The sequence below is a fragment of the Camellia sinensis genome, chromosome 7 (genome assembly GCF_055761805.1).
Source record: "Camellia sinensis isolate YWXY chromosome 7, ASM5576180v1, whole genome shotgun sequence".
Lineage (NCBI taxonomy): Eukaryota > Viridiplantae > Streptophyta > Magnoliopsida > Ericales > Theaceae > Camellia > Camellia sinensis.
The window spans coordinates 176,805,086-176,827,934 of NC_138967.1; the positions used below are offsets into that span (position 1 = coordinate 176,805,086).

A 22,849-nucleotide genomic window follows, 5' to 3' on the forward strand; every position below is an offset into this window, starting at 1 on the left:
CACTTTCAACCCTCCATCGCCGCCGCCACTGCCACTTCTAGCTTATCCCTCTCCATCCTAGACCTCGACAATCAACAATTGAGTGATTCGTGATGGAAGACTTGTGCGAGTGTATAATTCATGATGAAAAGTGATCGCAGGTGAAGAGGGAAATAGGCGATGGAAGGGAATGGCGGATGAGAGAGGTGGTGCTGGCGATAGAAAATGGTTGTAATATTTTAGAATTAGGGTTTGAGTAGAAGAAAATGAGGGGTATTATGGTATTTTTATTCTAAGACAAAATTGTATTAATAAAAATTTTCATTCAGTGTGTGAACTGAGGAGAATTAGCGTGTAGAAATAGAATTACCCATAATCTATGTTATTGATTTTTAAATAATCACTTTTAACTCCCTATGATTTTGCACCATAAACTTCCGATAATGACACTTATAAATTAATCAAAATAATTTCATCGTCTTCTTTTTTTTTAAACTGGGCTCTTCAGTATGTTTTAATCCAAAATCCACATGACAAGATTAAGAATTTTTTTTTTTTCCCCTCTCAAATGACAAAGGGGAACCAAGAAATGCTGGTTATGTTATACTTTCCTAATATGAATGTGTGGCCAGTGAACATGCATGAATAACTACCAATCAATCTGACCTTGAATTATGTCTGAAGCGATTAGATAAATTATGATAGTTATTAAGTTTGAAACAATCATATCTGAAAGGGGGTTTTCGGTAATTATACCAAAAATAATAATAATAAAAACTGTGACAAAACTCCATATTCTGGGTTGTATATACACGTGTGTAACTTCTAGAGGCGACATGAGCTTCCAACTCGTTCGTTGACATTCAACAAAACCAACAAATGATTTTTTTTTTTTCTTTTTTTCAACCTATTGTTTCTCCTTAAATATGTTCATAAATCTTAAATTTAACAAGGTTATCCCATACTATTGAATGCTGTTGATAATGCCAAAGCAGTCTAAAAAACCAGCTAGAAGCTATTTTATATCAGTTGTGTGTGATGCCATTGAGATGTTTCAGTCCTATTATCAAACACTCAACATCACAGCATTTAGCAGTCTTTTATCTACTTATAAAACCACACTTCTAAGAAAGCCAAGTCACAAGATTAAATAACTACCCTAAGCAAATCAAAATAAAACTCTAGGTTACAGAACAAATCAACCATAATTAGCAGTAAGAATTTTTTATTTTTTATTTTTTTTGGAAGTTGATTAGAAATAATACATATAATTATCAAAGGGACAAATAATATACAAATGTATCATCCAACAGAAGACGTTGCCTTTTCTTGGGTAAGTAAGAAATCGGCAACTTTGACAGTACAGCCTGCATAGAAAACCAGGCTAATGCCATCTGAAGTTGACAATGAAATCAAAAGAATGAGAAGAAGTTCCAATCCAGAAGGACAGCAGATCAATTCTCATCCGGCAATGCGAGGCGATCTTGACCTTCCACTAGCTTTGCAGATCGAATCACATCCCCGGTTTTTATCTCAGGTAGAATTTCTCTCCCAACAGTCGTGTACCTATACATAGCACCAAAAAAATGCAATTAACTTTACCTGACCAAACCAAATCAAAATTTAATACTAAATAGATAAGATAATACACAATTTGGTAATTGCTGAAGTTGTAAGGGACGTACCCAAAGACAGAAAATTGACCCTCATCGAAAGACAACCCCCCCAAGCCAGCCTGTGGAATATATATTCATCATATCATATATTGATAATAGGAACTTAGTTTCCTAGTCATTGAAGACGAATGTTTATTGAAGATGGAAATAACCATGCCAAGTAACAAATGGTTCAAAATTATAATTTATAATACCAAAAAACAAAAATGAGCATCTTGAATGTTACTTACGCTCCTCTTATCATAAAGATAGAAGAAAAACTGATATGGTGATGAGTACTCTTCAGAGGCATCACTGTGTGCCATAGCAACTGCGCCATAAACAGATAGTGGAAGCACAGGAAGCTCCCCATCCTTATGGAAAATGATCAAGTGTTACTGGAAACATGGACAGGTTGATATCTATTTATAGAACTATGAACTGAATGAAATGTGAACAAACCTGCACGCTTAAGGTTGTCTTGTACAGTGGCTCGAATTGTCCAGATGGCATCATCTCCAAGGGAACACTATAACCAATGTTTTTATCGAGTCCGCTGTCTGAGATAATTGCTTGGTTGACACAGTTGAGCTTCACCCCATTGTATGCCCCATCAACAACCTAGACAACAGTTGTTTTTGGTAAGTTATATTGTGGGTAAATCTTCAAGAATTTCAAACATCTTGGACCATCTTTCTGAAATTTTTTAAAGCTAAAGAAAAAAGAAAAAAAAAGAACCGGCAGCAAAAACCAGAAAAAGAAGAATAAACTTTGAAAGCCTGCTATGTAATTTTTCTGCTAAGTTTGAAGTTCAATTTGAAATCTAATCCTTGAATGACGTGATGATTTTTTATCAAGCTAATAAAATATTTTCGACATCAACTCTCATAAAGAACTCTGATATCTAAAAATTCCATGAATCCTACAACAGATCATATATGACAACTTAAACAGTCAAAACAACAGAAGAACAAACCCACAGTTTAAAAATGAAAAAAAAAAAAAAAAAGTAAACGAAAATATCCCTGATCTTTTGTTGTTGGTCGGAAATGTTTGAAGTTAAGTAGGTGATTCATAATTTCAAGACAATGTTTCTAGTGAACTTGTTTTTCATAGGTTTAGGAAGGCATTCCTCCTATCTTTCTTTTCTTATCGATTCTTTATGGGAGGTATACATCTTTGTAGATATATAGGTGCTTAGGGTGTAGAATTTGCACTTCTTTTTTGGCACCCATTCAATGATACTGCTTATTTATATATAAATAAAAGAAATAAAAGGAAAGAGACAAGAAGAAGAATGAAGTGGGCTTATTTCTGCTTATCAATTTCGCTGTTTAAACATCGAAATCAATTCCAATCATCATAAAAAATTCTGAATGAACTAACATAGATGATTAGAAAATAAGTATAACAGAAAATGTGGGAGGAAAAAAAAAAACATGAAAGACAAAGATATAGATTGGCCAAGTACTTCAAGTAACGTGTTTATTAAAATAAACAGATATTTCATAAGGATGAAGTGAGGTTCCACTACCTTACCAGTTTTGCAAAGTTCCCAGCTGTCAATGGTGCTGAATATCCATCTAAAACAACCTGAGTACATGTTTATTATCAGTCACGTACAAGTCAAGCAAACAACATTCACCGAACCAGTAGTAAGTACCTAAGACCCAAAACCGTGACCTCGCAACCTGAGAACAAGTCTAGTTTATCACTCAACTAGCAATGAAGTTAACTGATCAAATGTCATTTTTATCAGCTTTCTAATAATGACATGCACATAAATTCAAAATTTGCAAAGCATTTTTACACAAAACTGTGTACCAAAAAACATATGCCAATATATAATTAAGGTCTTTGCAATACATCCATATCATTATCATAGGACTATGCCAATGATTAAACTCCAAAATCAGTACGTCTGAAAGAAACTAGAAGACATTGATAGATCTCAATGGACTAGTGTCCGCGAGAAAAATAACTTGACAACCACCAGAATCACCTTAGCAACACTGATAGGACATAAGCCATTCCTTCTAAAAAAATTGGGAGCTTAGCATACCTGAATTGTGGCAGTTTTTCTTGGTTCACCGCCAGATTCTGGAGAGAATGTTGAACCATCACCTCTCTCAATGGAAAATTCTACCAATCCTCTCCCTGTGAGCCTAAGGATTTCAGTAAAACATTATGTCCTATATATGAAACAGGGATTACTACTTCATAACCATATAAGTGTCTGTTTAAACGCCTTTTTTTAATCTTATATTCCATTCTCATTGACATAGAAGTTGAACACCCAAGTCAGTAGTGCAAGGTGGATATATCATTCATAATCACCAAAATAATATAGAGACTATTCAATCTTAATAAACATTCAAATATGTCATACATGTTATACACGTGTATGATGGGCCGCTAAGAAACATGGACACAGATACGGGCACGGACAAGTGACATGACATGGATACGACACGGACACGATGACAGGTTAATTTTCAAAAAATGCAGGTAGCGACAAGTAGGGAACACGCATGAAATATATAATTTTATATATTTATTATATGTTATATATATGAATCTATTATTCAAAAATAATAAAAAAAATGCAATATGACACTAATTCCTATAAATTTATATGGTTTTTGTTTTATTATTGTATCTTAAATTATTTTGTTCAAACTTATAATTAGTTTCACATGTGTCTAATCAATAGACACATGTGTTGTTAGAATATTTATTTTTATATTTATCTTAGATGTAATTAGTTGTTTCCTGATTTTATACTATTTCCTGATTTTATGCCTTAAGGCTTCCTTTATAAGTTATTTTACTTCGTTAATATTAAAGTGAATGAAATCAGATTCATTCACTAAGTTTTGATTTTACCTAAGCAAACATGGTATCAAAGCCTAAACCCTAAACCTAGCTTTTTTTGCCACCATCCACCACCACTCCGGCAAAACCCATCTCCAGCCAACCCACCACCAATTTTTCGGTACCTCATTTAGCTATCTAGGGCTTGTGCACACAACAGCAGGCCTTCCAAGCCCACCCGACAGCCGTCAAAGGCCATCTAGGCCAGGACGATGCCAGTCGGAGGTCACCCAGGACCAAACGACACCAGTCGGCAGTTCCACTGCCTGTTTACGCCTAGTTAGCAGTCCCTCTGTCCTTCTGTGGCTCACGCATGTCTCTGTAAGGTTTGGTTGTGATATACTGATTGTTTCATGTAAAAATAAAAAAATAAAAAAAAATCCTTGTTTTGATTGGAGGTTATTGTTCCAATATTTTTTGATTTATTTTTCGGGTCAATAGACGGCCCTAGTAATTTGATTTTCATGCTCCCATAGTGGTCTGTGATTGTCATTATTTGGTTGTTCTCTTCCTCCCATAGTTATGATTATTGCTGGTTGTGGTTTAGATAAGTAGCATACTCAAATGGCCGAAATTACTAGTGAATCCACCACTCGTATCTAGCCACCTCAAGTGGAGAGCCTCATTATGCCTACTCAATCCGAAAACTGCAATCCTAACCTAAAAATCACCACCTCGCTGTTTAATGGTCAGAATTATCTAGCATGGTCGCAGAGTCTAACAATTTTTTTGAAGAGCATGGGGAAGATGGATTATGTTGATGGAAGAGTTCAAATGGGAGATTACTAACTCCTTGATTATGGGGTGGCTTATTCATTCTATGGTTCCGGATATTGGTGAAGGCTACCTGTCCATGGAAACTGTCCAGGATGCTTGAGAAGCTGTGGCTGCCACCTATTCTCGCAAGGGCAATTTTTCGCAAACCTTTGAGTTGTGTTGTTCCATTGGGCGCTTAGTACAGGGGAAGCAAACTGTTCTTCAATACTTCACATTTCTTAACAATGGCTGGAAACGTCTTGATCACTTGCAGGACTACAAACCGGTCTGCACTACTATTCCGTTGGCTACATGAAGTTTATTGCACAGGAGAGGGTCTTCAAGTTTCTAGAAGGTCTTAATCTGGAATTTGATCCGGTTCAGAGTCATATCCTCGGCATGGATACTCTTCCCTCTCTTCAGGAGGCCTTTGCTTACGTACAGAATGAGGAGAGTCGTCGTTCTGCTATGATGCCACATGTTTCTCTAGAACACTCTGCCTTAATTTCTGTTCCTCCTAGGGATGAGACCAGTCTGCCCCGTGCTTCTCTTAATCCTTCTACAAAGGACACTCTGTTCTGTGATTACTGCCACAAGCCACAACATACTCGTGAGACTTGTTGGAAGCTTCGTGGGGCTCCATCTAGAGGTTGAGGTGATCGGTCTGGTTCTAGAGGAGGCCAGCCCGGCCAATCTAGAGGACGTGGCTTTAATCCACGGGCCCATTAGTCCAGTGTAGTTGACATACTTGATTCCACTCCAGCCCCGGTTGGCCAGTCCTCTGATGAGGTATCTGGCATATCTTCTTCTGAGTTTGAGGATGTTCTGCGTCACTTGCTGAACCGCCGGTCTTCTACCACTCCTCCAAGTGCATCATCTTCTTTATTTGCTCGATCAGGTAACTTAGCCTCTCTCCCCAGTGCTTTCCTCTCCCATAAGTCTGTCCCATGGATTATTGATTCTGGTGCCTTAGATCATATGTCTGGATCTTCTGATCTTTTCTCCGACTTTAAGCCCTCTTTAAGACGAGACAAAGTTCGAATTGCAGATGGTACTATTTCTTCTGTCTTTGTGAAAGGTTCAAATTCATGCCATGTGAGAATATATTGTATATATTTCATGATTGTGTATATATGGCATGATTGGTTATATTAGGAATTAGTGTACATAGGAATTTTTGTATTTCCTTTTTCAGTCATAGATTTAGGCTATATAAACTGATATAAAGATACACCATTACACAAGTTGAATATACAGATCATTCAGCAAAACTTACATGGTATCAGAGCTTGGTTTGAAACCCTAGCTTTCAGATTCGAAACCCTAGCCGTAGTGGGTTTGCTTCATCTGGTTCATCTCTGACCCTGACCCAGAACCCTCTGCCACTCAGTCTCGGTTCAATCGCGACCCCATCTGCTACGTCTCTCTCGGTTCTCGTTGGCTTCATCGTGACTCGTCAACTACCACTGGTTATTGTGACTCTCTCGGTTCATCGCGACTCTTGTCGGCTTCGTCTGGTTCATCTATGCCCCTGGTTCTTTCCCTCTCTGTGTCTGTGTTTGAAACTTTACCCACTTGTTATCAATACTCTTATTTGGTTTAAAAAAAAAAAAGGAAAATCTGATTTCCTGTTTGGCCCACTTGTTAGTTATTATTATACTTCAACCTATTTTATCTTTGGTTTATTATAATGACGGACACCAAAATCCAAGCCATTAGATGTAAACTCACTGGTGCCAATTATGCTTATTGGGCTAGTGTTATAAATAATTTCCTTCTTGAGCAAAAAAAAAATGGGGCTATATTTCTGGTTTTGTTCCTCGTCCATTGGACTCGAAACAAGAAGGATATTTGACTTCCTATGACACTTGGGATTGTGATAATGCCCAAGTTCTGACCTGGTTTCGTAATTCTGTGGATGACCGTATTGGAATGATGTTTTCCAAATACAGTACTACTAAGGAGGTGTGGGACTATTTATTAGGTGTGTATCAGCAGTCCAACTTTGTCAAACGGTATAAGTTGGAAACAGCTATTCAGAGTGCTCGTCAGCGGGATCAATCTATTCAAGACTTCTACATTGAGATGATAGGTCTCTGAGATCAGTTGGCTCTCATGAAACCATCTAGCCTCAAGGCACTAGACGCTTATATTGACTTTCAGGAGTAAGGTCGTTTAGTGCAGTTCTTAACGGCTCTCTTCCCTCAGTATGAGACTATCCGTGGTGGCATCCTTTATCGATCTCCTCTTCCCTCTATGGATGCTATTGTTCGTGAGCTCCTCTCTGAGGAAACCCGTCTTAAGATGGCCAATCAGACTCTGTCTCCATCTGTCTTCTTGGCTCCTACTCAACCTCCTCTGTTGTCGACCCTACCACCTCATCAGCTTCAGTGCCATGTGAAGCCCAAAAAGGGGCCACTAGCCTCTGATGAGTGTGCTTTTTGCCATCAGAAGGGCCATTGGAAGTACAATTGTCCCAAGAAGGGACTTCAGTCTGCTCAGTCTTCTCAGCCGCCTCAGACACAGTTTCGACCTCTTGCTGCTTATACTGCATCTACTCCGGCTTCTGATCCTGACTTGGCTTCCTTGAGTGCCCAGATTGCTCAGCTTTAGCATCTCTAGTCCACCTCTCAGTCATCTTCATCTGCCTTTGCTCTCACCTCTCTTCATTCAGGTTTGCTTGGGTTCTCTTCAGGTATTCCTTCCTCTATCTGACTTTTTGATTCTAATGCCTCTCATCATATGACTCCTCACCTTTCCTTTCTCAAAAATTGTATCCCCTCTCCTTTTCCTATTACTATTAATACTGCTAATAGGTCTGATATGTCTGTCCTATCGATTGGGTCTGTCTTACCCTCTACCATGTCTGCTGTTACTATTCCCTCTGTTCTTTATGTTCCTCAACTATCAGTCAACTTGCTTTCTATCAGTCAGCTTGGTGCTTCTGGTTTTGATGTTATATTTTCTTTTTCTATCTGTTGTGTGCAGGATCGGGTGTCCAAGAAGCAAATTGGGACCGACTGTAGAGTTGGAGATCTCTATGTAGTGGAAAGCATGCATTTTCCTCTGCCTACCTCTCCCGTTGCACTTTCATCTTTTCAGTTAAATTCCTACTCGAGTCAGTTTTATTTATGGCATTCTCGCTTAGGTCATTTGTCTGTTGACTGCTTGCGGACTTTAGCTCAGTCAAGATTGTTAGGTAAACTTTTTCCTAGTCAAATTAATGAGTGTCGAGGATGTAAACTTGCTAAAATGACAACTTTACCTTATAATAATAGTCTTTTATTTTTGCGTCCCCTTTTTTTCTTGTACATACTGATGCCTGGGGACCTTCTATTGTTCTCACTAGAGGGGGTTTTGTGTACTATGTATCCTTTATTGATGATTGTACTCGCTATACCTGGGTTTATCTTATGGCCTATAAATCTGACTTCTACCAAATATATCATACCTTTCTTTTTTTTTGGATGGGTAAGTCATAGAACTATATTCCAAAAAAATAGATTTTACAATGAAACTCAGTACACGCCTAAAAGGCAACACTCCTAACTGCTGCTCACAACAAAATCTACTAAATAGATTTAAATAATCTACTAAATAGATACAGAAAAGACCAGACCAGAGTTAGGTTAACCCAATTCAACACATTGGACTGATAAATTTTCAACATCACGTTCGCTCCAATCAATCCGGAACTAGCAGCATCAACGGCCAAAACTCCGACTGTGCTGAACAGAACCCAATCTCTAATGTATATAACCATCCCTTAGGAGTTCACAAACTCAAAACTTTAGATTTCACTTCTTACAGCAGATCAAGGATTTTCAGGAAATGCATCCGAAAAATTTTCCCATCAACAAGAACCATCGCAAGATCTTGCATACACAAACAAGAATCTAGAAAAGGAGGGGAAAAGTTCCAAAGCAAACTGAAAACCGAAGTGAGACCTTAGTTCTCACAATGAAGCTCGCACACAAAAAAATAGAGAACACCAGAAGACACTCCATCTACTATGTAAAAGTAAATCAAAAATTAAAAGATGAGATCACCCAAGAAATAGGAATTTGTAGCATAAAAGAGATAAGCAAACAGATACTAAATAAGCTAGCCAATATAAATATTAATATTATTTTAATGGCAACCAAAAATGAGCTTAGCAAAGAGGGAAGATATTTGAAAATCCTCCAAACACCCTAGCTAGCTGGCAGCGGGTCTCCCAAGCAAACAGAGCCTCAGCTTTACATAGTCCATACGACCGTAAAGACCAAACGCACCAAAGGCGCGTCGCCACCACTCCGTCCTCGAAGAAAATCCACTGAAAACCAGCCAAACAAGATCGGCGTTCCCATGAAAACCGGCTAAACTCCGGGAAGAAACCAACGCCGTTGAATCAGCTTCCCAAACCCGTAGCATCCGTAGTCCACCATACAAACACCCAGCTTACAACCTCATCAAAAATCAGAGGACAGCAATCCGGCAGGTCATCCCTCCGGCGCTGAAAGCAGCCAAACCTCAACAAAGCTACCGGCATAACAACACCGGCAGAACGAGCGAAGCATAGAGAGAGCCACCTTTCAACGCCAAAGTCCCGGTGGCACACCCACAAAACCATCAACGCCATAAGGAGTTACCGAGCAACGACGGGGACCGTATCACAGCTGCAGAATGTACTCTTTCAGTAGTGTCGACGACGCCGGCGAACTCGAAACCAAACCAGGCAAGAACCGGCAAGCTTGAGCTACATCCAACGATGACACCGGCCATGGCCGGAGGGACAAAGCTGGACACCCACCAGAAGAAACTAACCGTAGTAGCCAACAATCCACCGCGTTTCTACGGCGGCTTTGGAGAACCGCGTTGATCTATCACCCATGGGTAACAATGGTGAGAAGTTTCTCTCTCTAGAAACTAGAGAGAGAAGCTCTCAACCTAATCCCCACTCCACGTGATTAAACACCATGATCATACCTTTCAATCTATGATTACTACACAGTTTGGGGCCACAATTAAAATACTCTGGTCTGACTTGGGTGGAGAATACTTTAAAATTGAATTCTGTGAGTATTTGGCTACATTGGGCACCATTCACCAAACCTCATGTACTGATACCCCTGCCCAAAATGGTCATGCTGAGCGTAAACACCATTATCTCCTTAAGACAGCTCGATCTCTTCTTCTCTCTGCCTCTGTTCGGGCCCAATTCTGGCGTGAGGCCGTTCTTACCGCTGCTTTCCTCCTTAATCGCATGCCGACTCCCCTACTTTCTGGTCAATCCCCTTATAAGGCTCTATATTCCCAACCTTCCAATTATTCCCTCTTGCGTGTCTTTGAGTCTACTTGTTTTGTCCTCCATCCCTGTAAAGATAGGACCAAACTCAATGCTTGGTTTGTCTTGTGTGGCCTTTTGGGTTACAGTCTTACTCAGAAAGGCTATCACTATTACGACCCTGTCTCTCGTCACCTTTATGTCTCCTGTCATGTTGTTTTTCTTGAACGTCTGTCTTACTTTCAGCTTCCCCCTCTCACTGCTCTTGTTTCCAAAGAGGATTTCGTTCACATTGACCCATTTCCTTCTGCGGTCCCATCTGATGAGTACATCTCCACTGTTCCTCTTGCGGCCATTCCTGCTTCTCCGTCTGCGTCACCCAGGGCTCCTTCGGCTTCTTCTTCTCCTCCGTTGTTGGTCTATTGTCGTCACAAGGCTCCCCCACCACCAGTTGTCTCTACTCCTGTTGCTACTCCTTCTACTTCTGACGACTCTGATCCTGCTGTACACCAATATCCTACTCGTGAGCATCGTCCTCCAAACAGATTGGGTTGGTCTAATATATGTTTTTCTGCTTCTTATCGTACTTTTTTGTCTGTTATTCATTCTTTTTCAGAACCTCAGTCTTATAAGAAGGTCTGTCAAGATCCCAATTGGGTTCAAGCTATGGAGGATGTGTTGTTTGCCTTGCAGAAGACTAACACTTGGGAGTTAGTTTCTTGGCCTGCTGGCAAGAATCTGGTTGGTTGCAAATGGGTCTATAAAGTCAAGACTCATTCTGATGGTTCTCTCGAGCGCTACAAAGCTCGCTTGGTTGCCAAGGGTTTCTCACAGGAGTATGGTATTGATTATGAGGAGACATTTGCCCCTGTTGCCAAGATGACTACTGTCTGTACCTTGATTTATGTTGCTGCTATTTGACATTGGCTTCTCTATTAGATGGACGTTAAGAATGCTTTTCTTAACAGTCATCTCACTGAGGAGGTCTACATGCGTCCTCTCCCTAGCCTTCTCCACTCCTCTAGGCAGGTTTGTCATCTTCGGCGTGCTCTATATAGTTTGAAGCAATCTCCTCATGCTTGGTATGAGCGCTTTCAGACTGCTGTTACTGAGCTTGGATTTCATCCTTCTGCTTCAAACTCTGCTTTGTTTCTAAGACATACCTCGGCTGGTTTTGTTACTCTCCTAGTCTATGTGGATGATATGATCATCACTGACTCTAACTCTTCTACTATCTCTGAGGTCAAGCAACATCTCTTCCGCACCTTCGACATGAAGGATCTGGGTCCATTGCGGTATTTTCTTAGTATTGAGGTTGCTTCTTCTTCAAAGGGCTATTTTCTATCTCAGGCTAAGTATGCTAATAAGGTTATTCACCGTGCTGGTCTTACTGATACTAAGGTTTCTAATACACCTATTGAGCTTAATGTGAAGCTCAACTCTACTGATGGTGTCTCTTTGGATGATCTCACTTTCTATCGCGAACTTGTGGGTTGTTTAGTTTATTTGACTGTCACTCGCCCTGATCTTGCTTATGCTATTCATGTGGTTAGTTAGTTCGTTTCTGCTCCTCGCTCTACCCATTGGGCTACTTTGGTTCACATTTTTTGCTATCTCCGAGGTACCATCTTTCAGGGCTTACTGTTGTCCTCTACTTCCTCTTTAGACTTGGTCGCCTATGTTGATTCTGATTAAGCTAGTGACATTAATGATCGCAAGTCCACCTCTAGTTTATGTATGTTTCTTGGCGACTCCTTGATCTCTTGGAAAAGCAAGAAACAAATTGCTCGCTTTACTGCCGAAACTGAGTACCATGCTATGGCTCATGCTACTGCTAAGCTTGTTTGGCTTCGTTGTCTTCTCTTTGATTTGGGTGTACCTCAGCTTCTCCGACCTCTCTCTATTGTGACAATCACAGTACTATTCAAATTGTCCACAATACTGTCTTCCATGAACGAACGAAACACATTGAGATTGATTGTCACTTTGTCCGCCAGCATCTGCAGTCTGGCTCTATCTTGCTTACTTTTGTCTCCTTCGCTTTGCAACTTGCGGACTTCTTCACCAAGACTCACACTACCGCTCGATTTCAGTTTCTTCTTAGCAAACTCTCAATGTTTTCTGCTAAAACACTTTGAGTTTGGGTGTGAGAATATATTGTATATATGTCATGATTGTGTATATATGGCATGATTGGTTATATTAGGAATTAGTGTAAATAGGAATCTTTGTATTTCCTTTTTCAGTCATAGATTTAGGGCTATATAAACTGATGTAAACATACACCATTACACAAGTTGAATATACAGATCATTCAAAAAACTTACATGCCACTCCAACCCTTCCTCTCTCTTCAGTTTTACATGTTCCTAATTTCTCTGTTGAGCTTTTATCATTGAGTCGTATTACTAAGGATTTAAATTATAGTGTGACTTTTTTCCCTGATCATTATCTTTTTTAGGACCTTATCACAAGAAGGACGATTGGCAGTGGTAGAGTAGAACATGAGCTCTATATCCTGGATTAGGCCGACAAGGTAGCTCATCATTCCATCCAGTTTCCAACCACCAAGGACGATTTATGGCTGTGGCATCGACGTCTTGGTCATCCATCCTTTTTCCTGTTTTAACATTTATTTCCTTCTGTTTTTGCCAAAAATAATGTGTCTAACTTTCAATGTGAGTCTTGTCAACTCGGCAAACAAACTAGAGCTTCTTTTGCTCCCCGTATTAATAAAAGCTTAGCTCCTTTTTCTTTAATACATTTTGATGTTTGGGATCCATCTCGTGTTGTGTCATTGAAAGGCCATAGATGGTTTGTCATATTTATCGATGATTTTTCCCGTAGTACTTAGGAATATCTCCTGAAAGAAAAGAGTGAGGTTTTCTCTATGTTCCAAAATTTTCATAAAATGCTTTGTACTCAATTTGGGGTTGTTGTCAAAATCCTGCGTTCTGATAATAGGGGTGAATACATTGATTCGGGGTTAGAGAGATATTTTTCCACTCATAGCATTATCCATCAGATATCTTGCACCAATACCCTGCAACAAAATGGGGTCGTGGAGCGCAAAAATCATCATCTTCTTGACATGGCTCGGAGTATGTATTTTTCTATGGGTGTGCCTCGGTCCTATTGGGGTGTGGCCGTTCTCACCGCTGTCTATCTCATTAATCGTCTTCCTACCCTAGCATTGCATACAAAAGCTCCTCTCCAGGTTCTCTTAGGGTCCAAGTCTCTGTTTTTCATTTCTTCTAAACTTTTAGGGTGTGTTCTGTTTTGTTCACAATCATTCTCCTACTGGTAGTAAGTTGGACCCTCGCTCTCTCAAGTGTGTTTTTCTCGGCTACTCCCCTACGCAAAAGAGATATAAGTGTTATCATCCTCCTTCTCGTAAGTGGTTTGTGTCTATGGATGTCACATTCTTTGAGTCCCAGTCTTATTTCTTGTCTTCTCCGGTGTCTCAGACATCCCTTCAGGGGAAGCCTTGGTGTGAAGAGATTCTTGTTGTCCCTGTTGCTCCTATGGTGGAATCAATTGTTCAGCCACCATCTATTGCTAGGACTATAGAATTTAATGCCACCAAGGACAGGGAAGGGCAAGTTTATGTCAGGGACAAAGACAGACAGAAAGTTACTTAGATACAAGAGACCACTTTTGCTCACCCACTACCATCTCTTGCTTCTGATAAGAGTCTAAGTAACTTTGAACCTCTTGTTTCTCTTGAGTCTACTGATATTGCTATTCCTGAGAGAGAAAGGGTGTGAGATCTTGTATTCAACATCCCATCTCTAATTTTGTGTCCTACTCTCATTTGTCGTCCTCATATAGAGCCTTTGTGTCCAACATTTCTTCTGTGAGTATACCTAATCATTTTCAGGATGCTCTTGCTACCTCTGAGTGGAAACTTGCCGTGATTGAGGAAATGAAAGCACTTCGTAAGAATGACACTTGGGAATTGACTGAGTTACCTAAGGGCAAACGAACCGTGGGATGCAAATGGGTGTATAGAGTAAAGCACAAGGCAGATGGTTCAGTTGAGCGTTATAAGGCTCGACTTGTGGCAAAGGGTTTTACTCAAACATATGGGGTGGACTATCAAGAGACATTTGCTCCAGTTGTGAAGATGAATTCTGTTAGGGTACTCCTCTTTCTTGCAGCTAATTTGGATTGGTCACTTCACCAGTTTGATGTGAAGAATGCTTTCCTCCATGATGACTTAGAAGAAGATGTGTATATGGACATTCCCCCTGGTTTTGAAGATCTTCAAACAAAGGGGAAGGTATGTCGACTTCGAAAGTCATTATACGGTCTCAAACAATAACCAAGGGCTTGGTTTGAGAGATTTACTCAAGCAATGGTGAAGTATGATTTCAAACAAAGTCACGCTGATCATACTCTGTTTGTTAAACATTCATCCCATGGCAAGACGACGACTCTCATTGTGTATGTAGATGACATAGTGCTTACAGGGGATGATGTTGAGGAAATTCTTTTGTTAAAGAAACATTTGGCAAGTGAGTTTGAGATCAAGGACATGGGAAACCTGAAGTATTTTTTTGGGTATTGAAGTCGCCAAATCCAAGGATGGGATTTTCATCTATTAGAAAAAATATGTCCTTAACCTATTGAAAGAAACAGAGATGCTTGGAAGCAAAGCCTGTGATACTCCTCTAGAGCCTAACCAAAAACTTAGTGATAATATTGGAGGAGCAGTTGTTGATAGGGAGAGTTATCAGCGGTTAGTGGGTAAGCTCATTTACTTATCTCATTCTCGTCATGATATCGCTATTGCAATTAGTATAGTTGGCCAGTTCATGCATGCTCCTCATGAAATACACTTGGAGGCAGTTATGAGGATTCTGCGGTACTTAAAATCTTCTCCTGGAAAGGGCTTTTATTTTTCCAAACACGGTCATCTTAGTATGGAAGCCTATACGGATGCAGATTGGGCAGAATCAGTAACTGATAGGAGGTCCACTTCGAGGTATTGTACCTTTGTTGGAATCTGGTTACCTAGAGAAGTAAGAAACAGAATGTGGTTGCCCAGGTCAAGTGCAGAAGCAGAGTTTAGAGCCATGGCACAAGGTGTGTGTGAGCTCTTGTGGATCAAGTTGTTGTTAAGTGATCTAGGGATAGATCAGACAGATTCTATGCGGCTATATTGTGATAATAAAATTGCCATCAACATAGCTTACAATCCAGTTCAACATGACAAGACAAAGCATGTTGAGATTGATCGTCATTTCATCAGGGAGAAACTCACTCGTGGCGCAATATGTACTCCATTTGTGAAGTATGGTGAACAACTCGCTAATATCTTCACAAAGGGGGTTGGGAGCAAAACCGTTTCATGATGTTCTTCGCAAGCTGGGGATGAAAGAGATATTCGCACCAGCTTGAGGGGGAGTGTTAGAATATTTATTTCTATATTTACCTTAGCTGTAATTAGTTGTTTCCTGATTTTATGTTGTTTCTTGATTTTATGCCTTAGGGCTTCCCTTGTAAGTTATTTTACTTAATTAATATAAAAGTGAATGAAATCAGATTCATTCACTAAGTTTTGATTTTACCTAAACAAACATGTGTTTAAGCGATTGACATGTGTGTCCTCCAAGTGTTCAAAGAGTATCTGCGTCTTTAAAATAAATTGAAAAAATAAGACACGTTTTGAAGGGTGTCGGACATGCGTCCTAAGAGTGTCCAAATAGTGTCGGTGTCCGACACAGACACGACACGGATACATCCTTTTATTAGAAGTGTCTATGCTTTTTAGATGGGCCAACTGAGTATACTATGATGTTGAAGTCTTTTCTTCTTTCTATCTTTCTTTTTATTTTTTATTTATTTATTTATTTATTTAATCTGTAAAAGAATGATTCTGCCCCTGATATCATCATAACCCTTGTTACAAGTTAAGCTATAGACAGATGAAACAATATTGTCCAAAAACCAGAACACAATTTACTCAAAAATATTAGTTATATTATAGGTCAAAATCCAAACAAAAAGGAAAAGAAAAGAAAAGAAAAGAAATATATATTTACAATGAAATGAGGTATATCAGAGCTCTTTCATATAGGAATCCATAATTATACAAGTAACAAAACATGCTGATGAAAAATTATCTCTACAATTGCTTCAATTTACTACTTTCAGTATAATGCATCAAGTCAAAGTGGCCATTTTCTGAGAAGTTACTATCTACATTTATAGCCCATATCCCAAGAAAAAGGAATTTACGAATTAAATAAGATACATATGAGCTATTTGGTTAATCATTATTTAAGTATGCAATTAACAAATATGTCAAAAAAAATTCCATGATTCTGCATTTGTACCATCTACACTTTTTGGTATCAGCCAAGCCAACTGGACCTGGACCATGACCCTCTCTCTCTCTCTCATGCAGAGACACACACATGCACCCACATAAATGCACACACATTAGGGCTCTGTTTGTTTTGACGTAAAATATTTTACACCAAAAAATGTTTTTTTTTTTTTTGTTTTTTGGCATTTGGTTGACACTCAAAACAAAAACATTTTATTGCCCAAAAGAAAAATTTTAATTCAATAAAGTGTCATTTATGACTTTTTAGGGAGCTAAGAATTTTATTTGAAAAATCTAAATATGTTGAAAAGATAGTGAGTGAGAGTCAACTTTATAAACATTGACTTAGGAAATTATTAAAGGTAAGTCATTTTTGAGAAAATGATACAAAAATATTTTTCTTAAAATATGTTTCACTTGCTTTTTGTTCAATCAAACAACGGAAAATAAGTAAAATATTTTTGACAGAAATATTTTATGTCAAAACAAATGGAGCCTAGGATGTATTAGTGTGATCAGCACATAAACATGCATTGTCGACGGATCATAACTCTTTTCGTTTCGTACAATTGATTTCTCATGATGTACTCTTTGAACAAAACTCTCCACTTCTAATTACTCCGTCAACATCATGTAGAATACTCTAAGGCTCCGTTTATTTTCAGAGATAGAATAGAGGGGATTGATAGTGAGGGGATTAATAGTGAGGAATTGTTAAATTATTTTTATATAAAATAATAAAAGAAATAAAAAAATTTAAAAAATTAAACATTAATATTTTTTAAAAAAATTCCCAATATATAAAAAATAAAAAAAATAAAAAAATTTATAATCCCCTCACTGTTTTTCTAATACCATCTCTACCTTCTCACTATGAATCTCCCTTCCAAGGCCTTTACTAGTACCAAGGTATTAGTAGTCCCCTCCCCATCTCTCAAAACAAACACCCCATATAGTAGTCCCACCTCACAATCAATCCCAATCCCCTTCCTATAAGCCCAAACAAACGGGGCCTAAAAGCACACAAACACAAGAGTTGTAGACTTCTTTATTGTAGACGATACAACCCCATTATCGATACTGTGAATGGAATATTAATCGAGAATCTATGGAGAAACCTTACCTTGGATATTTCAAGTATTGCTGAGGCAGAAAGAACGACAACCCTGGGGCCTGTTGAAAATCAAACCTTCAACGTCATATGGCCGTGAAAATGAAAAGTATAGACAACATCAATTATTCCCAATAAACATAAAGTTTGCCACTTTCTTGCAGCATAGCAGTGACTCTTATATGGAGGAACTGTAAGGAAAATAATGCTTTGGTCCCATAAAGCAAATACTTGTTGGTCATTCATACCTTACAAATTACCTTATTGCAATGACATATTGTCAGTGGGTATTAAGAATTACCTGTAACAGCTCCAGTTGTGCAACAGTATCCAATGAAGATGATAGACCTAAAGATACTTTGTCCGGATCCTTATCCTTTATACACTCGAGAAGGGTTTGCAATCCACCCTGGCCAGTAAAAACAAATTTTAATATCATTCTGGTACTTTAATGACCAAAGAAACTTCTGATGTTATTCATTTAGTTTCAATTCCTCGAAAATGAGCAAATTGTGCAACTAGTGGTATGTTTGGTTCATTGGAATGAAGTGGATTGGAATGAAGTGGAATGGAATGATCATTCCATCAAAATGTCGATTCTCACCTTTAGTTCACTAAAAAAAAAGAAGAAGAAGAAAAATATATTGCAAATGGAATCATCATTCACCATCATAAGCGAATGGCCATTCCAATAAGGAGGCTACAGAATGACCATTCCATTTCATTCCAGTGAACCAAACACTAAAGTGTTATTCCCTAAATAGAACAGGTTAGACACCATGATATTACATTTTTGTATTTTCCATTAACAGATAAAACCAATGCCCGATAAAGCTGAAGCTCCATTTTATTGATGAATATCAAAGGGGAGGAAAAAATCCATGCTTTAAAAGAGGCTTCATATCACTTGGATTGTGAAAATGATAAGCTATATGCTTTAAGGACTTGAATTACATGACCTTAATTACATGACAAATTAAGGTTGGTCCATTCAGCCTCTTTCCCAAATCGTGAATCCCTAAAGTAGAACAGAAATTCATTTCTCATCACTTTGAATTTTGGTATTGTCATCAACAATTTATCCCCAAATCCTTATGTTGCAAACATCATGGATGTAACTGAAATCATTCAAGGATCTACTCACCTAAAATAAAAAAACTAAAGCTGGATAATTAAGTGAATTTCTCTGTGTTAAGGAAATCAAAGTGGATTTAACATTGAAGCTACTGGCCTTTTTCATCTAAAGGAGCTAAATCTCTTTCTTCCATAGTACCTTCCCATCTATAAGAGATGCATACAACTCTGAGCCCTTTTCCCTGAAATCAGCTGGTACACTACTCAAGATGGATTGCTTTTCATCCACTGCAATCTGAAAATGTAAGGGGAGAGAGAGACGAGTGAGAAAAGAAGAAGAAAAAAAGAAGGGACAAATAAAGAATTGGAAATATTATTTCAACTGATTTGTGTAGAAGACATAAAGAATAATCAAAAGAACAAACAAATGTAGATAAGTTGGATTAACTATACCCCAAAAAGGAAAAAAAAATAGCCAAGTCAATAACAGAAAAACTGACAAGCCTATGAAATAGGCATGCATCACTTTGCCACACAATGCAAGGCATAAAAATGTCCTTTAGCAATTTTAAACATGTATGCTAAAAGAATGGAACTCCTATATCGCATACAGAATCTACAACCGGAGGTTCTCAATAAACCATCATTACCAAGCAATATGGAACACAATCAGAATAACTGCAGTAGAAAATGGTGTGCCCGTAGCTGAACCCAAAAATTTATAGAATTTGCATTAATGAAGTAACATTCTCCAACGTGACTTACTATAACTCAAACTTTCCACAACATTCTAATCATACAATGTTTTTAGAGGTAAGTTAGAAATAAAAAAAAAAAAAAAAACAGCCTTATTGTTAATATTATGTGGGATTTAAAGAAAAAACAACAAAAGACTAAAAAGAATATCACAAACAATTACCAGCATTATTTTTAATTAATCATGTTACCTCAGAATAATATGGTGAGTAGAACAGAATATAACATGGTAGCAACTGGAAATTACACAGTTCACGTAACTCTACAAATGGACTAGAGGGATAAATGTGAAATTGAAATCAAAACTTCAAAGCATCTGCAGTGAAACCAATTATATGCATTTGCAATCCATATACCAAAATGAAGACTAAATTGTATCTCCATTATTGGGTCAAAAATTATGGCTCAGTAACTGAGTTGCTCGTTAGTATTTTAAGTTCTTTCCTTACCCTGCATTATACATGAGAGAGTGATACCTTTAGAGCTTTCTTCACATTACCCTCCATTGTCCCATAGGGCTTTCTTTGTGGAATCCTTAGCAAGTATGAGATGTCCTCCAGAGAATCCTAAAAGAAGAAGTAAGATAGTCTGCATATTATTACTATCCAAATGGAGGAATTGCAGAACTAAAGAGTTTTAATGATAAGGACCTGTATAGCTTTCATATTTGCGTTTGCGGGGATAGCCTTTCTCAAAGCTAGTTCCCCTGTTCTAGGAACTTTTGTGTCTGGTGAATAAAGTACTGCTTCAGAGGGAGAAATAGACCAAGAATTCCAAGAAGCTAAAGGTAATGGAGATGCAATTTGAATAAAAACAAGGATCACAGCAACTGCGCTCTCAAAACTTTTTCTTCCACATTCGAAAGTTGACGTATATAAGTTGGTCAGAATTTCATGCCTGCTTTTAACTTCCTGCATGACTAAAAACCCATTTCAGGTCCAGGAGCCAGAGTTAAGAAAGGCAACATAATATTTCATTCAATTTTTGGGTCCAACATCAGAGAGAGAGAGAGAGAGAGAGATTACAATCAGTTTTTTATTCAGAACCTTTTAAAACCACCAAATTAATTCTGCATGTTACAGCAGGTAGGATTAAATCCAAAGGGAGAGAATAAGATTGTCAGAACATTACTACTGAGCATGAAATGGTTAAGTAGAGCTTAGATGTGGAGACAAGCAATGCACAGTAGCGCCCCAAAACAAATGGGAAAATATCAGTCAAATGGTGAATGAGGAAAGCTACTTCAATTCAGTGAAAACTTTTTAAAAATTCAGTAGAGATGGAATGGGGAAAAATAAATTTCAAAGCCATTGAATTTGCCTTTGGGGAAACAAAATAGCCCCCCTTCCCTTTTCCCCATTTTCCGCCTGTTTCACTTCGGGTTCCCATCTGCCAATCAGCCCAATGACAACCACCACTACAAATCCCTCCGCCACTGCCACCAGACTCTCCCCCCCCCCCCCCCACCCTTTCTTCCCTGCCAACCCCGTAACTCCCCCACCCTCCCCAACCCGCAACCCCCTGACTTGAAACCCTAGCCACCGCAACCACCCTAACACCCTCAGTCCCTCTCACTCGCGACACCAAGACCACCAAACTTGCAAATTTGAAGGTAAAAATGAAAACCGTGCTCAGCATAAGTGAAAAAACATAAAGCTTCCAGGACAAGAGTGTTACAACTCAACCCCAAAAGCTAGATCAAGAGGTGAGAGTGCCCTCACACTTATATGTTTAACATTACTATAGTACATAGGACTTCACTTCACAAAGAGAAGCAAAACTACCTAAATTCAGCTCACACACCACCAATCACAGAGTGTGAAGCCTCGTAATTTATCAGCGTGGAAGACGATTAAAAAATGTGATACATTTTGAGTTCTTTACCATTTTGCCAAGGGTTGTGAATTACAATCTGAAATGGTTCAACTATCCTACTCATTAACATAACATTATGTAATCTATAGGCAGCAAGAGCCCTCCTATTTGGATATATAAACATATGGGGAATCACAAACAACACTATGCATAACAACTTTCACATACACTACACAATTTCAAATCATCCCCAAATCAAGTGCAATAACAATGATTAATTGTTCAAAAAAATCATCAATTCAAGTAAAAAAAAAATATGAGCAGAATAGAACTAACCATTGAAGGGTTTTTGGCGAGAATGCGGCCAAGTGTGGGACGAATTGGAGCTACTGTTTGTTCTCTGCGAGTTCTCTTGGATCGAATTGAGGGAAGATGGGTTGAGAAAAAAGGTTGAATTGGAGTAAGGGAGACATTTATGGAAACCCTAGTGTGAGGGATGATGGTGGAGGAGAGAGAGAACGCCATGGACGGTGGTTGGTAGTTGCAGAGATTTTTGGCGCGCCTCATCCAAATCCTATCTATCTGTTACCTTTCTTTCTAGGTGTGTTTGGTTGTGGGACTCGAAATGTCCTGGGTTGTTCCAATTCGGGTTGTTTAGATGGGTTTTGGACTTTCTATGTGAGGAGTAGGACTAGGCATAAGGTTCTTTAATCTGCGAAAATTGTCTAACCTGAACCCTCCACACTTATTTGGGCATTTTGCATAATCGTTAGGGTCGAATGCAGATTAAGATTTTCGTGTTTTGTGGATTGTGAGCGGGTTGTGATTTTTATCCAGATTCACTCCGTATCGCATTTGTATACATTTTTTTTTTTTTTAAATCTGGACCGTTAGATTTTCTTATAAGTGTGTAATCATAATCTTCTTTTCTCTCACTTACTTATAAATAAACAAATGTTTTGCAGTTTGTTTTGCGTTGCAAGTGTGGGAACCCAATAAATACTGGTAAATTGTAGTAAAATGAGTAAAAGGGCTTATTCATGGTTATGCTTCTTACTTTCACTAGTTAGTGAGTTCAGCAAACCTTAAAATCAATTTTTTAGAAGAGATGTTTGTTCTATTTTTATTAAAATAATTATAGATTTTGTTTAGGTTATACCTTTTCAACAAAGTGAATGTGAGTCAATTGACTGATCATGACCTATGTTTATGGCCTATTTATTTCTGGA

The 22,849-nt window shown here is 38.4% G+C and overlaps 1 protein-coding gene across 3 annotated transcripts; it reads right to left on the reverse strand.

Moving 5' to 3' along the window:
* Window positions 1-1,187: 1,187 nt before the first annotated feature.
* LOC114260086 (Cyclophilin-like peptidyl-prolyl cis-trans isomerase family protein) lies at window positions 1,188-22,262 on the reverse strand. Of its 3 annotated transcripts, none has more exons than XM_028200142.2 (12): window positions 21,957-22,257; window positions 20,456-20,716; window positions 20,282-20,371; window positions 19,249-19,344; window positions 18,277-18,384; window positions 17,988-18,037; window positions 3,697-3,799; window positions 3,174-3,227; window positions 2,097-2,255; window positions 1,886-2,008; window positions 1,665-1,714; window positions 1,188-1,545 (listed from the first exon to the last, which is right to left on the reverse strand). In XM_028200142.2, exons 1-12 carry the CDS (start codon window positions 22,185-22,187, stop codon window positions 1,434-1,436), a joined length of 1,437 nt encoding a protein of 478 aa, XP_028055943.2. In that variant the 5' UTR covers window positions 22,188-22,257; the 3' UTR covers window positions 1,188-1,433. The 3 variants fall into 3 exon arrangements, with proteins under 3 accessions (XP_028055943.2, XP_082736068.1, XP_028055944.2); XM_082879942.1 differs by having other exon boundaries at window positions 20,456-20,724; window positions 21,957-22,189; XM_028200143.2 differs by lacking the exon at window positions 1,886-2,008 and having other exon boundaries at window positions 21,957-22,262.
* Window positions 22,263-22,849: the final 587 nt, after the last annotated feature.